This window comes from Drosophila navojoa, chromosome X (assembly GCF_054131105.1).
Source record: "Drosophila navojoa isolate 15081-1374.11 chromosome X, UAZ_NAV_1.0, whole genome shotgun sequence".
In the NCBI taxonomy this organism is placed as follows: domain Eukaryota; kingdom Metazoa; phylum Arthropoda; class Insecta; order Diptera; family Drosophilidae; genus Drosophila; species Drosophila navojoa.
In genome coordinates this window covers 3632512-3646488 of record NC_142895.1, presented here as the reverse complement: position 1 = coordinate 3646488, position 13977 = coordinate 3632512, and the positions used below count along the sequence as shown (strand labels likewise).

The 13977-nt window shown below is 42.0% G+C and overlaps 4 protein-coding genes across 13 annotated transcripts; 3 read left to right on the top strand and 1 right to left on the bottom strand.

The window, feature by feature from the left end:
* The first annotated feature begins 71 nt into the window (after positions 1–71).
* On the top strand, positions 72–1447 carry Spx (Spliceosomal protein on the X). Its single transcript, XM_018108332.3, has 3 exons — positions 72–238; positions 306–389; positions 445–1447. Exons 1-3 carry the CDS (start codon positions 205–207, stop codon positions 1347–1349), a joined length of 1023 nt encoding a protein of 340 aa, XP_017963821.1. The 5' UTR covers positions 72–204; the 3' UTR covers positions 1350–1447.
* A 422-nt stretch (positions 1448–1869) lies between these two features.
* MKP-4 (dual specificity protein phosphatase MPK-4) lies at positions 1870–4335 on the bottom strand. Its single transcript, XM_018108329.2, has 5 exons — positions 3936–4335; positions 3732–3863; positions 3560–3659; positions 2760–3490; positions 1870–2641 (listed from the first exon to the last, which is right to left on the bottom strand). Exons 1-5 carry the CDS (start codon positions 4048–4050, stop codon positions 2538–2540), a joined length of 1182 nt encoding a protein of 393 aa, XP_017963818.1. The 5' UTR covers positions 4051–4335; the 3' UTR covers positions 1870–2537.
* A 585-nt stretch (positions 4336–4920) lies between these two features.
* Positions 4921–6623, top strand: Naa20A (N-alpha-acetyltransferase 20 A). Its single transcript, XM_018108337.3, has 6 exons — positions 4921–5173; positions 5233–5348; positions 5402–5531; positions 5605–5741; positions 5820–6296; positions 6418–6623. The coding sequence occupies exons 1-5, from the start codon at positions 5121–5123 to the stop codon at positions 5909–5911; spliced, it is 528 nt and encodes a 175-aa protein (XP_017963826.1). The 5' UTR covers positions 4921–5120; the 3' UTR covers positions 5912–6296; positions 6418–6623.
* A 1975-nt stretch (positions 6624–8598) lies between these two features.
* Amun (protein amun) lies at positions 8599–13463 on the top strand. Of its 10 annotated transcripts, XM_089263168.1 has the most exons (4): positions 8599–8739; positions 8803–9182; positions 10238–11216; positions 11391–13463. In XM_089263168.1, the coding sequence occupies exons 3-4, from the start codon at positions 10430–10432 to the stop codon at positions 12356–12358; spliced, it is 1755 nt and encodes a 584-aa protein (XP_089119294.1). In that variant the 5' UTR covers positions 8599–8739; positions 8803–9182; positions 10238–10429; the 3' UTR covers positions 12359–13463. The 10 variants fall into 10 exon arrangements, with proteins under 10 accessions (XP_089119294.1, XP_030243227.1, XP_089119293.1 ...); XM_030387367.2 differs by having other exon boundaries at positions 8617–9182; positions 10241–11216; XM_089263167.1 differs by having other exon boundaries at positions 8618–9182.
* Positions 13464–13977: the final 514 nt, after the last annotated feature.

The following is a 13977-nucleotide window of genomic DNA, read 5'->3' as shown; positions in this document are numbered from 1 at the left end:
CTAAACAAAATACCTTATCGATATTAAATATTTGCTGGCATATTTCAGATACTTTTCTATCGATATATTGAAATATCGGCCAACAATTTGCAACACTGTGACAATCTAAACGCCGTGTATGGTTTGACTGCTTGCATGGAGTTAGAAATTGTAAAGTTGTAATCGTTGGTTTTGTATTAGTTTAGCATATATTCCAATAGCAAAATGGCCGCTGGTCCAATTGCTGAACGTAACCAAGGTAAGCGATCGATGCACATAAACATTTACTTGTTAAACTCAGCCGTATTCGCACACCTCCTAAATAGATGCCACCATTTATGCCGGCGGGCTGGACGACAAAGTTTCGGAGACTTTGCTGTGGGAGCTGTTCGTCCAAGCCGGTCCAGTTGGTAAGTTAAATTGTTTAGGCAGCATTCCGTTTTCTATAACTGTTGTATCTCGCAGTCAACGTGCACATGCCCAAGGATCGTGTCACACAAATGCATCAGGGATACGGATTTGTTGAGTTCCTAAGTGAAGAGGACGCTGATTATGCGATCAAAATCATGAACATGATCAAGCTGTATGGCAAGCCTATACGTGTTAACAAGGCGTCAGCACATCAAAAGAATCTCGACGTTGGCGCCAATATATTCATTGGTAATCTGGACGTCGAGGTGGATGAGAAGCTGCTCTACGATACCTTCTCTGCATTTGGAGTCATCTTGCAAACGCCAAAGATTATGCGTGACCCAGAGACGGGCAAATCCAAAGGGTTCGCCTTCATTAACTTTGCCAGCTTCGAGGCTAGCGATGCTGCCATGGATGCCATGAACGGACAATATCTGTGCAATCGCCCCATCTCTGTTTCATATGCCTTCAAGAAGGATCACAAAGGCGAACGCCACGGTTCGGCCGCTGAACGTTTGCTGGCCGCCCAGAATCCTTCGGCGCATGCGGATCGACCACATCAACTGTTCGCCGATGCCCCCGTACAAAATATGATGCCAGTCATGCCTGGCCAGATGATGCCGCCACCAATGATGGCACCGCCGCCACCAGTGGTGCCCGTGTCGGCCACCAACATGGGCATGATAGCACCGCCGCCGCCGGTGCCGCAGCCGACACCGTTCCCAGCTACCATACCACCGCCACCACTGCCACCGATGGGCGGTGGTCAGCCGCCACTACCTCCCTCCATGGGCATACCGCCGCCGCCACGCATGCTCCAGCCTCCAAATGCCTGGGCACCACCCGGCATGCCAGCACCGCCGCCGCGTCCGCCGCCAACAAATTGGCGTCCGCCACCCGTGCCCTTTCCACCGGCTCAGTTCTCTCGTCCCTATCAACCCGATGGCTACCAGTACTAGGTCATCCCACTATTGTATAGCCTTAGCTCGTAGTTATACAATCATTAAGACGACCCAATAAAACCGACAAAAAAAATTTTATAATAACACCAAGAAAACCATTTGTGATATTATGTTTATATAACTCGAGTCTAAATGAATTCCAGAACTTTGGATGTAAATTTTTGATTTAGCAGAGAGAAGAGAGATCGAAAGACGGTCAGATGGATCTTACCTATGGCTACAAATATCTAAGATGCAATGGAGAGAGAGAGAGGAAAAGTTACAGAGAGAGAGAGGAAAAGTTACAGAGAGAGAGAGAGAGAGAAAACGATATATATATATAACTTTAATGTCATTTCCTAGTCTCTATCTATAAACAGAGAGAGCAAGCGCATCCATCCACTATCTAAAACATAAACACTATTTTAGAGAACTTTAATAACATGTCCTAATTTATATACTATAACAGGACAGACAGAGAGAGAGAGAGAGAGAGAGGGAGAATTAATTCGTTGTTTCTTTTTTTAGTTTCTTTTCATTTGATGATTTATTTTATTCGTAACATTTTGAATAAAGAACAAACGATTTATCCGATATCCGAGACTTGGTAGATCACAGCTTAACTGCAGATCAAAGCAGATCGGATCGGATCGAATCATATATAGTACAACACTTATAATATCGAATTACTATATCGATATAGCACATGCAACATTTATAGCATTAATAATATAATATATCAATATTTCTTCTTCACATCTTTTCTCTTTCTTTTTTTTTTTTTTTTAATAATATTGTCACCGAAAAATGTTCACAAGTTTTTTGTTTGCTCAAAATAGTTGTCCAAAAAGTTATTTCAAAATTATGTAAATACATTTAGTATTAATTAACATTAACATTTATAAATAAATCTTTGCTTTTGTTTGTTTTTATTTAGATAATGCAAAAAGCGAATCAAATGCCAAATGCAAATATTTGTGGAACAGCGCAAAACCCGATTTAGTTTTGGAACAGATGCGTATAACATCGGATTTATATATATATATATATATATGTATTTGTATATATATGTGCATATATGTATTTACATTTGCCTTAATTATAATTAAATCAGCATTAGCGAATTTCATTAGCTAACTATAACATTATATAGTTATATATATACATATATATCAAGAAATATATACATGTATATATAGACAAATTTTAGACCGTTGTCTGCACGTTCTGCACGGCCTTGGAGAGCTCCACCTTGGAAGGTATTAAATAAAATGCGGGCGTCATCGTCTCGCCGCACGGACACTGGCAGGCTGTAAATACAAATGGATATATTAAGCAATCAGTATGTGGTTAGATTAAAAGATACATGTAAAAGGATTGGCAATCACTCATATGAGATAGCTATATTATAAGAGTCCGTGCACCCACCATTCACCCAGCTAAAGTTGCCAATCTTCTGCTCGCACTTGGGGCAGTAGAGCCGGCCCTGGGTGTTGAGCATGATGCGATGCATCCAGGCGATGGGCTCCACAAATAATAAACTGCGGCAATTGTTGTTGCCGGACCCAGAGACAGCGGCGGCGGCAGCAGCGGCAGTGACGAGATTCTCGTGACTGGGCGATCCGAGCGAAGCTTTGCGTATGCGCTCCGCCAGCTGGTCGAGCAGACGTGGCTCCGAGCCTGATCCCGTGGCTCCGGCAAGCTGTTTTTGTTGCTGCGGCTGTTGGCCTTGCTCTTGCTCCGGTTCCTGCTCCTGTTCTTGATGCTGTGGCGTGCCACGAGGCCGATGCTCCAGCACATGCGACTTGGAGGCGAGCACACGTCGACAGCGACGACAACGAAAGACAATTGGTTCGGGATTCTCTCGTGTGATATCCGGATCGGGACGCACCACACTATGGAAGCTCTGTGGCAAGATCTTAGCCTTGCGCATTTGCTCACCAGCGAGACGCAATCGATGCATCTTGTAGCGCTGATAGTTGGGATCTATTTTATAGCCCATGCGACGGAAGAGCTTCAGCTGGGCAACAAAGCCCGCATTGGGTTGGACAAAGCGACGCTTGGCCAAGACCAGCTCATACGCTGCCTGATAGTCCAGCCCATGCCGTTTCATTATGTAGGCAATCACAGCAGACGAGCTGCGACTGACGCCAAAGTAGCTAAGGAATATACATAGATATACATATAAGAGAAGTCGCTCACTATATATTAATGTCTGTAATCCATACCAGTGGACGAGCACGTTCTGCTGCTGCTCCAAGGCTTGGGATATGAACTCCACGCAAGCCTCCAGATGTTGCAAGATATCTTCGCGAGGCATGTCAGAGACTGCAATGAATCAAATAGACAATTAACACTCCTCTAGGGCATGCATATGGGGTATATCTGACTGCCACATACTCTGCACGTATTTGGTTGTTAGGAAGCTCGCCTCCACAATATGCTGCGGCAGTGGCACCGAGTCCAGCGTCAATATGTGTGTTATCTTAAAGGATTTGAGCGTCTCCATGTGCGTAGCTGCCGTCAAATTGCCTGCAATGTGAATAGGAATTTATGTATATATAAAGATAGCTATAGCTAGTCAGTTGGCTGCTGCTGACTTACCCAGAAAGAGACCCGTTTCGATTTCATCTATGCTAACGGGTCCGCCATTGAAGTCCTGACGCGTTAATGTGCCACAGTCCTGTCGCTTGCCATGCGCTGTCGTAGCGGGCTCCATGCTGCACGTTCAAGGACAGCAGCGAGCTGCAACAGCGAACGACCAAAAACTGCAATGGCAACTGTTGCGCTTAACGGTTGCGAAATGGCGCTCACAGTGTTGCCACTGGCAGCTGCATGGCGTTTGGAGCAGTTATTTTTCCTTCTTGTTGCACTATTTACTGCTCCCCGTTTAATGGCTGCTCCTCACACGCCGCACCCGCAGCAATTGAAATGACATTGCGCTGTTGCTGCCTTCTCCTTCTGCTCGTGTAGCGCAAAATCTCATGCTGCCCTGATCCGCAGCATTACGAGGGCAACCAGATAGCGCCAATTTATGCGCAACTCTGGTAGCTCACACTGCGCATGACGTCACAAATACATGCACGCGCCAGGGGCATGCAAACAATTAATTATGTATGTTAATATCGATAGGAAAAGTTTGCAAATAAGGTACAATATATTTCTAAAAGCCTTCATTTGACAGAAAAGTTAGTGGTTTTCTTGCAATGCATGACAGCTGTGACGTCATGCTTATGAATGACATACAGCAGACCTGTACAATGCATTACCATGTGTCCTAATTCTAGTGTACAAAAAATATCGATATCCAATGGAAGTGATGAGCCAAAAAGACAACCGAAGAATGTCATTCAGTTGGAATATCTATAAACGGCTAAGTTTTTGTTGCTTACATAGCCTTTAAATGGCTAAAACATACAGTAACTATAGAAATATTTTATGTTTCATCTGAGTAACGTTTGCCTGTTCAAGTTGAATGACAAAAAACATAAACAAAGTAGTTTCTGTTAACATTCAGCAGTTCTTTATATTATTTACATAATTCACACAACTTTTAAATTTGTATATTCATATAGGAGTTTAACTTATAAAACTTAAAAAACCGATCAGTTGAAGCACTCCATAGTGGTTGAAGTGAAGCCAAATTTATAACACTGATGACCACTATCGATAGCCGGAAAATTGTTCACCTCGTATAATCGATAGACAATATCCCACCAAATAATAGAGCAAATTTAGACAGCTCCAATTAAGCTCGAAATAGACGTATTTATTACAAAAGTACTAAAAATGACTACGCTGCGACCATTTACCTGTGATGATCTATTTAAATACAATAATGTGTAAGTAACCATAACACGCGCGTGCATAAGAGCGTCAAGATACATATGGTCTATTTCAGAAATTTCGATCCGCTGACAGAAACATACGGTCTTTCCTTTTATACACAATATTTGGCCAAATGGCCGGAATACTTTCAGCTAGCTGAATCGCCCAGTGGACACATAATGGGTTACAGTAAGTACACGGTAATATGGACTAGCAGTCTGTTATATCCAAATGGCTTACAGTTATGGGCAAGGTTGAAGGACATATGGACAATTGGCATGGACATGTAACGGCCCTAACCGTTTCGCCCGATTACCGGCGATTAGGTCTGGCAGGTCTGTTAATGAACTTTTTAGAGGATATATCTGAAAAGTAAGTATATATATTTATACGTACATATATGTAGATATGTATAAAACATATCTAAACTTCTATATTCTTGTAGAAAACGCGCCTACTTCGTGGATCTTTTTGTGCGTAAAAGCAATAAAGTGGCTATAAATATGTATAAAAATTTAGGCTATATTATATACCGTACAATACTAGAGTATTACTCGGGTGATCAAGATGAGGATGCGTATGGCAAGTCCCTTGAATTCAAATAATTGAATGATCCACTCACTGATTTCTTAATTTGATTTGATTTGATCTTGCTTTCAGATATGCGAAAGGCACTGTCGCGAGATGTGAATAAGAAATCGGTTATACCTTATACGCAACCTGTACGATTGGAAGATATAGATATGAATTGATATCCACCCACTGCCCGCATTCGCATTTATGTTTAACTCTTATACTGATTCATCGATCAATTGCATTTCGCCCACAAATTTCTAGTTCAACAATGTCAACAAATAGAAAAGCAAACAAATTGTATCTAATCTGAAGTTATAAGTCCCCACAATACAATTTGCTAACTTTCCAAAACAAAACACAAATACAAACAGGAAACCTTAAAATTCGCGTTCCCACAAATTCCCAGTTGGATTACAAGGTATTTTGTAATCCATAATTGTGTTAATAATATTCCTTAAACGCATATTATATATAATTCTACATGATTTTGTTATCAGTAAATAAGACTTCTTAATGCCGATATAACTATTATAAATCGAATGTTCTCACTGAGACTTCAAGGTAAATAATATTGTTTGTCCTTTACGAATTGTATCTAACCTTATATCATTATCTACATATCTATCTATTCCAACTATTCTAATCTGATCAATTCAAACTTTTTATCAATCGATTCTTGCAGATGACAATGCGTGAGTTGCGCCACCAAATGCGGAACGAAGCCAAATGCAAATAACGGAATATTTTCACCATTTAACAACAAGCCAATTATTTTTTTAAAATTTATTTTGTGGGAATTTTTTGTTGTCAATATCAATTTATAGGTCAAATTATTCAAATTTGTAGTTTTTCAATTTGCAATATTTTAAAATACCATATTTATACAAATGTGTAAAAAACAAAGAGAAGAAAAAAAAATCGTCCGAAAAAAAGCATTTTTCTTTTCCCTTTATTGCTTCAAATTATCTGATTGGTTCTATAGCTATCTCGCTTTAGCAAATTGCCGTTAGACAAGCCCTTTGATTCCCAACCAATTTATAGGTATTGACAAAAATATAAATAGAGATTTTCGCTTTGTGAGCGCGGTTAATGACGGTACTTACCATACATATTAAATTTAAAACGAAAACCGTGCAGAAATAATTATTTGGCCAAGGTCAAAACGAGCAGCTAACTTATTTATAATGTGCAAGGAAAATTGCTTGAAGTTTTGGGCTATTGGAACTTAAATTGAAATAACGGGTTTTCATAACCGTTTCAAGCGTTGCAGGTGCCTAAGCCTTAATAAAGGAAATTATTTTTTTAGTGCGCAGCAGGTAAATAAATATCCCCGTGCAGAATGTCTGTCTGTGTGCGTAAATGCGTAACCTAACGGTTCAGTAACTGAAGCTCACAGAAGAGGAAACACCAATGAAGATGAATGCACGTAAAGAGTACTTAATACATGCACACATATGTATGTATGTGTGTGTTTAAATGTAAGTTAGTACGAATAAAAAACTATAAGAGAATATATGTACATACATATGCTGTACGTAAAGCCATATGTATGTTTACATACATATGTACATACATACATATGGTATGTACATGTATTCAGGTATTAAACACATTTCTGTGTACGCAGAGCCATTTGTACTTGGCTCTGTAAGTGGATCTAAACAAATTTCCAATCCCAATATATTCGCCGCTTCGGCCGCAATACGAAGAGCGGCGGACAGCAACAGTGGATTGCCTTCTCCTTTTCGCGTGTGTCACGCTCTAGCTGTGCATGTGTATCGGTGTGTGTGCGTGTGCCTGTGCGAGCGTATGAGTGTGTATCTGTGTATGTGTTCTGTATCTGCCGCTTTTGAAAACGTCCGAAGCCGAAATCCAGCTTGCTTTTTGCTATTGTAGGGTATCTTTGGCGCAACGAAGCAACCGACCATTTGTCTTCTCATCTAATTATCATTAATAATTTTGCGGTACGAATATCTGGGCATGACACAGCCACATTCAGATTCAGTGTGAGATTAAGACTCAGTCTTTAGCCTCATATTCACATTTCATGCATGTAAAACTCGTTTCAAGTTGAATTTTTGTTCACAGTGTGGCAACGCTGCGCCCCTCACACAGCAAAAGCAACAGCAGCAACAACGCTGACGGATACTGATGTTCCATTGTATGCGTGCGTGTGTGTGTGTATGTGTGTGTGTGTGCGAGAAACCGAACATAGGGTAAAAATAAGCGAACCACAAACAGTCAACAGCTACAGAGCTAAATTGCAGCTGCTATACGCGTCGCCGACGACGACGACGAATAGGGTAAGTAAAAACAGGCAACAGCAACAACAACAACGAACCAGGCGGTAAAGCGCAAATGACGCTAAAGCCGAGGCAAAGGCATAGATGGCAAAACGAACGAATGCGAACACGAACGTTACAGAAACAACAACAACGGCACCAGCGACGAACGTACATACAGTGTTGAGCGTATGTATGAATGCAAGCATACGAAGCGATAAACCGCCAGGGGCGTTGCGAACAGGGTACAGCAATATTTGTACACATTGATGGATGTTCGTTCGGACGAATGTACGAATCGTACATAGATTGCGCACTCATGTCAGAAAGTAATTATTTGTGCTGCTGCTGGTGCTACTTGCGCCGTTGTTAGCATTTGGCATTCGGCAATGGTTGCAACAACCCCTATAAATGGTGGCTGCGACGCCGCTGTCGCTACCGCTTGTAGCGAACAGCGAGCGACAAGCACTGAATACGAATGAACGTTCGAAAGTGGAAACGACGATAAAGCGGTGCGCACACAGCCGTGCGGCAACGAGGGGTGAGCCGTCGCTGCTGCTGCTGCTCTTGCTGTTGCTGTTGCTGCCACTGGCCACTGGCAACTGGCGATTGAAAGACACACAACTTCAGTTCCACTCATAGTCATTCGGGGCGAGTCAGAGATAAGGCGCTCCTGCAGTTCGGAGTAGTGTTCTAGCGCGCACGCACACAGCTGCATCCTTGTTTGTTTTTTTCTTTCTGTTTTTTTGTTTTTTCGTTAAATTTCTTTTTTCGTGCTCGTGCAGCCCCTGCTCGGCGACGCCACTGGCATTCAAGGCAGAGGCAGCGACTACTGCTAGCTTTATAGCTGGCTGGCTCTGGCACTGGCTGTTTTGCTGACTGCCTCGCTGTGGACAGAACGAAAGACAGGCGGCAACTAAAGCGGCGGTCGCAAACGAAATTTGTTTAATATTAAATACAAATACAAATATAACAACAAGAAGAACAGCAGCAGCAGCACCAGTATCGACGACGCTCGACGTACTAGAAACAACTATAATAATAAGAATAACATACATAAAATAAAATCCAAAATAACGGCAAATCAAAAAGAAACGAAGACGACGAAAAACGGCGGTAGCGGAGCACACAGGCTATACGAAACGTTTTTGAAAAACGCCAAAAGGTAAGCAAGCACAAGCAGCTGCACTCGCATACGACTTTACGAATATTCGCGTTCGCGTCCGCATTCGCATTCGCAATTCGAAATTCGCAAATCGCATTTGGCTGGCCTCCTCTAGGCACTGGGCAACCCGTGTCTGCGACTTTGACAAACAGCTCTCAAACAGAAACTGCAGCTGAATGATGTTATGTTTTAGTTGTTAGTTGTGCGCAAATATAGAAATGAACAATATATTTTAAATTCGTATCGCGCTTCGTATTATTTCCCATTTTTATTCTCTTCTTTTCCAAAATACAATATATGTACATATATATGTATATATATATGAAAAGAAATTTCGTTGCCTCGTTTCGCTTTAATGGTGGTAGTGTGTGTGCGAGCGTGCCTGTTAGTGTATGCGTGAGTCGCTATAAGTATATATAATATATTATATATATATAAATGTGTATGTGTGTACAAGCGAGTTGTTTGCATGTGTGAGTGTGTGTGTGCATGCTTGTGTTTTTGAATGTGTGCGTGCGAAAGACCGACAACGACGTCGACGACGACCAGTAAAAAGAACCCGACGGTGTGGACTGCGACTGCTGCGGAGAGTAAAATTCGATTTGCTGTGCCCTGAAAAATTGCAAATTGCAAACGAAATGTGATTATCGGTATTGAAAAATTCTGCTGACAAATTGACAAAAGAAAAATATCACAAAAAAACAAATTGAATATAAATAAATGATAAACGGACAGTGAATAATAATTGTAAATTATAAATCGCCAATTATTTAACGGTGCATGCAAACAGCATACGGCAACGCTGTCAATTTTTTTCTTTTAATTGTATTTTTTTCATTTTTCTTGCTGTGAATGTTTTTAACTGTAATGCTAATTTGTGTGTCGCTTATGTTTTTCGCGTTGCCTGCTATATCCATCTTCTTCTTCTCTATTTTCATGCCAACGTTTCGCCGGCAACAACAACAACTATAACAACTGCTGTGACGGCTTCATCAATAACAACAACAACAATCAAATCAAATCAAATCAAATGGAAATTGTATCGATAACGATAGTAGCCGTAGGCTAATCGATAGACATACTGAAGAGGCAAAGAGAACGTCCCATACAATCTCTAACACATACACTCACACACATACACACAGATACACAAACACCTACATATATACACAGTACATTAACGTATACAATTCAAGATTAATCGATAAACGATCAACAAGAAGAAGAACAAGAACAACAACAGAAAAATGTCGAACGGAAAGGCGACGGCTTCGTTCTTTGAGAACGGAAGCACCAGACAGTTTGAATACTGCTACGAACTGTATCCGCAGGTGCTAAAGATTAAAGCCGAAAAGCGCAGCAAGAAGCCACAAGAGCTAATCCGCTTGGATCAATGGTATCAGAATGAACTGCCCGGCTTGATAAAGGCGCGAGGGAAAGACGCCCACTTGGTATACGATGAACTTGTTCAGGCGATGAAATGGAAACAGTCTAGGGGTAAATTCTATCCGCAACTGTCATATTTGGTCAAGGTGAATACGCCGCGTGCAGTAATCCAAGAGACAAAGAAGGCCTTTCGCAAGCTACCCAATCTGGAGCAGGCGATCACAGCGTTATCCAACCTCAAAGGCGTGGGCACCACAATGGCATCCGCCCTGCTAACAGCCGCCGCCCCCGACTCAGCCCCATTCATGGCCGACGAATGCCTGATGGCCATACCAGAGATCGAGGGCATCGATTATACGACCAAGGAGTACCTCAACTTTGTGCAGCACATTCAAGCCACAGTGGAGCGACTAAATGCGGAGGTTGGTGGCGATACGCCGCACTGGTCACCGCATCGCGTCGAACTGGCACTCTGGGCGCACTATGTAGCCAACGACCTCAGTCCCGAACTGCTCGACGATATGCCCTCGCCGACAGCAACACCTAACACAAACGGTAGCCTGAGCAAGGCGAGCAAGGTGCTCGATGGCGAGGACACCAACGATGGCGTCGCTGTTGATGTGGATGAGGACGAGAGCCTCGGCGCAGGTGAGATCAATGAGCTAGGGAATATATATTCATGATCAGTCGAATGATCTAACGTGATGTGCGACTTGGCTTAGCAACAGAGAGGTCGATAGATCGATAGTTTCTTAGTTATTTGAAGTTTGCATTCATATTCTGTTTACTAATCGAATCATCTTTTGCTTTATTGAAATCCAGGTGGCCGAAATACGGCAACAGAATCGGAGACAGAGAACGAGAACACCAATCCGACATCGTTGACGCCGCTGGGCAATGCGAGTGGTGGCGTTGGTAGTGGTGGTGGCAAGAACAACAATAACAGCAGCAACAGTAACAGCAGCAACAATAACAACAATAGCAACAACAACAACACTGCCGCCTTGCAGGATGGAGACTCAAACTTTGTGTCGAACGATTCCACCTCGCAGGAGCCGAATATTGATGACAACACCACACAGACAACGGCCACAACCACATCGACGGAGGACGGTGAGCCGATGGGTGTGGCAACGCCACTGGCCTCCGACTCGGAAAGCAATCTCGAGGCGCCCCTCAAGAGTCGCTTGGCCGCCGTTGGAGTTTGTGCTGGGGCAGGAGTAGGAGCAGCTGTAGCTGGAGCAGGAGCAGGAGCAGTAGCAGCTGTTGCCCAATCGCACAACAACAACAAGCAGATCAATAATAACGGACAAAGCGCTGCACAATCAGCAGCAGCAGCAGCAGCAACAGAAGGATTGGGTGGACCAGCGGCACCAGCAGCCGTGCCAGCCGCTCCAACAGCAGCCAATGGTAATGGCAATGGCAATGGCGTGCTCTCGCTTGGTGGCAGTGCGTCGGCAGCGAATCAAGTTGATGACGATGATGAGGAGGAGGATGAGGACGAGGATGAGGATGAGGTGGACGAGGAGGAGGACGAGGATGAAGTGGACGATGAGCTAGAGGCTGATGAGAGTAACAGCAATGGCAGCAGCAATTTGCGTGCCAGCAAACTGCAGCATTTGGCTGCAGCTGCGGCTGCGGCGACAGAAGCGACACCGTTGACAGCGCCATCTATTGGACAGAAGCGTACGGCGCTGCATTGCGAATTGGAGGCAAACGCTTCTGCTGCAACTGCAACTGTGGATTCTGGTGAGAAATCGCCAGAGTTGAAAAAGCTGCGCAGCGACTGAGCTGAATGCAGTGCAGCGCCGCAGCCGTCGCTAAGTAGCACCGTTAGGCCGCGTATATCTGGTGGAAAGACATATGTATGTAGTGCAGTTGAGTCGACATTTGAGAGCAACATTACCTACACTTTGCCACAACAACATTCAAGAAATTTTACTATTAAGCAAAACTAATTATACATATAATATATAATATATATATACAACAAAGAGAAAGAACACACACACACACACATATACACAAACAAACACATATAACAAAATGCAGCACACACACACAACGAGAACATAAAAGGAAATCGAGAAGCAGCACAGCAGCAGCACTTAACATAGGCTTAACAGGCAAAAATATAAAATGAGAAGAACAAGGAGAAGACCCCATAACAGAGAGAACATAACACAATACACCACACCGCAACACACCACACTCACATTAAATTAGGAACATAGTGCGGGCGCGTATTAAATGAAGTTTAAGTTGAACTCGAGGATAAATGCGAGTAATGTTGGATGATGATATGATGATATGACGATGATGATGATGAGATGATGATGATGATAATATGATATAAAGAGTAATAGCCATACGGAGTCCCCAATTGCAGCAGCGATTAACATTATACATGTGAAGTGAAAACGATAAGCAAATACATAGTAACTATTAAATCAGATACAAATTGATATTTTTACACAGTCAAATGAAACCAACATTTAAATATTAAACGAAAAAAAGAAAACAAAACAAAAGATAAAAATTTACAAATGCCGCAGTTGCCCACTACATACAAGAAACGGAAGTAAAAAACAATAATTATAATAAAAAGTAATTTATATAAGTATTTAAAATTAACAATAAATCAAAAAAAACTTGTCGCATAAAACTCGAAGCATCGTCCCCGATTGATCGCCGCCCTCCTCCTTGACCACCACCACACATATATGCACACGCGCTCCATCTCTATTTTGCACCCAACCACCCATCTATACACGCTCACCAAAACTCACCAACCTCATGCACAAGCATACATCTACACACATACACATCCCAATCCAAGCGGACGACGCCGCTATCGACGTCGATTAAGCAAAAACAAGAAAAAAATACAAAAACTCATTTAAACAATGCGAAATTTTTGTGGTCGTATTTGTAATAATATAATTTTTAATTTATGTGTACAACTTACTTTTTTTTTAATACTATATATAATACTGAATTTTTTATAATTTATACGATAATATTTTTTCAATTGATTTAAAGAGAAAAAAAAAAACTAAATTTAAATTAATTTTGGCACCGATCTACCTTTATCTGTGGGGCTGAAACATCATTATACGATACTTTTTTCAGCTTCTGCTATTTTCACTTGGTATCGAAGGCGAATCAATTGTCAGAACAGCATCTCTCAAAATTATATTAATTTTAATTGATATAGCATAAGTTCAAAATAAATTGTGAAAAATATGAGTACAACCGAGCCAGATGCAAACCAATGAAACCTCCTTAAAGTACCTGTCGAATCAATTTCTCAATTTTTATAGTTACAATATGTGAGAATTCGCAACAACTTTTTGAATAATGTACTCAAGCGCGTTAGAGCGTGCTATCGGCTAGCCGCCACTTTTGG

Excerpts from the sequence above, each read along its gene's own strand:
- Spx (XM_018108332.3), top strand. The coding sequence starts at position 205 with ATGGCCGCTGGTCCAATTGCTGAACGTAACCAAG. Across the intron at positions 239-305 it reads AATTGCTGAACGTAACCAAG|ATGCCACCATTTATGCCGGC; the intron begins GTAAGCGATCGA and ends CCTCCTAAATAG. Across the intron at positions 390-444 it reads CGTCCAAGCCGGTCCAGTTG|TCAACGTGCACATGCCCAAG; the intron begins GTAAGTTAAATT and ends TGTATCTCGCAG.
- MKP-4 (XM_018108329.2), bottom strand. The coding sequence starts at position 4,050 with ATGGAGCCCGCTACGACAGCGCATGGCAAGCGACAGGACTGTGGCACA. Across the intron at positions 3,864-3,935 it reads CGAAACGGGTCTCTTTCTGG|GCAATTTGACGGCAGCTACG; the intron begins GTAAGTCAGCAG and ends TTCACATTGCAG. Across the intron at positions 2,642-2,759 it reads CAACTTTAGCTGGGTGAATG|CCTGCCAGTGTCCGTGCGGC; the intron begins GTGGGTGCACGG and ends TTGTATTTACAG.
- Naa20A (XM_018108337.3), top strand. The coding sequence starts at position 5,121 with ATGACTACGCTGCGACCATTTACCTGTGATGATCTATTTAAATACAAT. Across the intron at positions 5,349-5,401 it reads TGGACACATAATGGGTTACA|TTATGGGCAAGGTTGAAGGA; the intron begins GTAAGTACACGG and ends AATGGCTTACAG. Across the intron at positions 5,742-5,819 it reads TCAAGATGAGGATGCGTATG|ATATGCGAAAGGCACTGTCG; the intron begins GCAAGTCCCTTG and ends TCTTGCTTTCAG.
- Amun (XM_089263168.1), top strand. The coding sequence starts at position 10,430 with ATGTCGAACGGAAAGGCGACGGCTTCGTTCTTTGAGAACGGAAGCACC. Across the intron at positions 11,217-11,390 it reads GGACGAGAGCCTCGGCGCAG|GTGGCCGAAATACGGCAACA; the intron begins GTGAGATCAATG and ends ATTGAAATCCAG.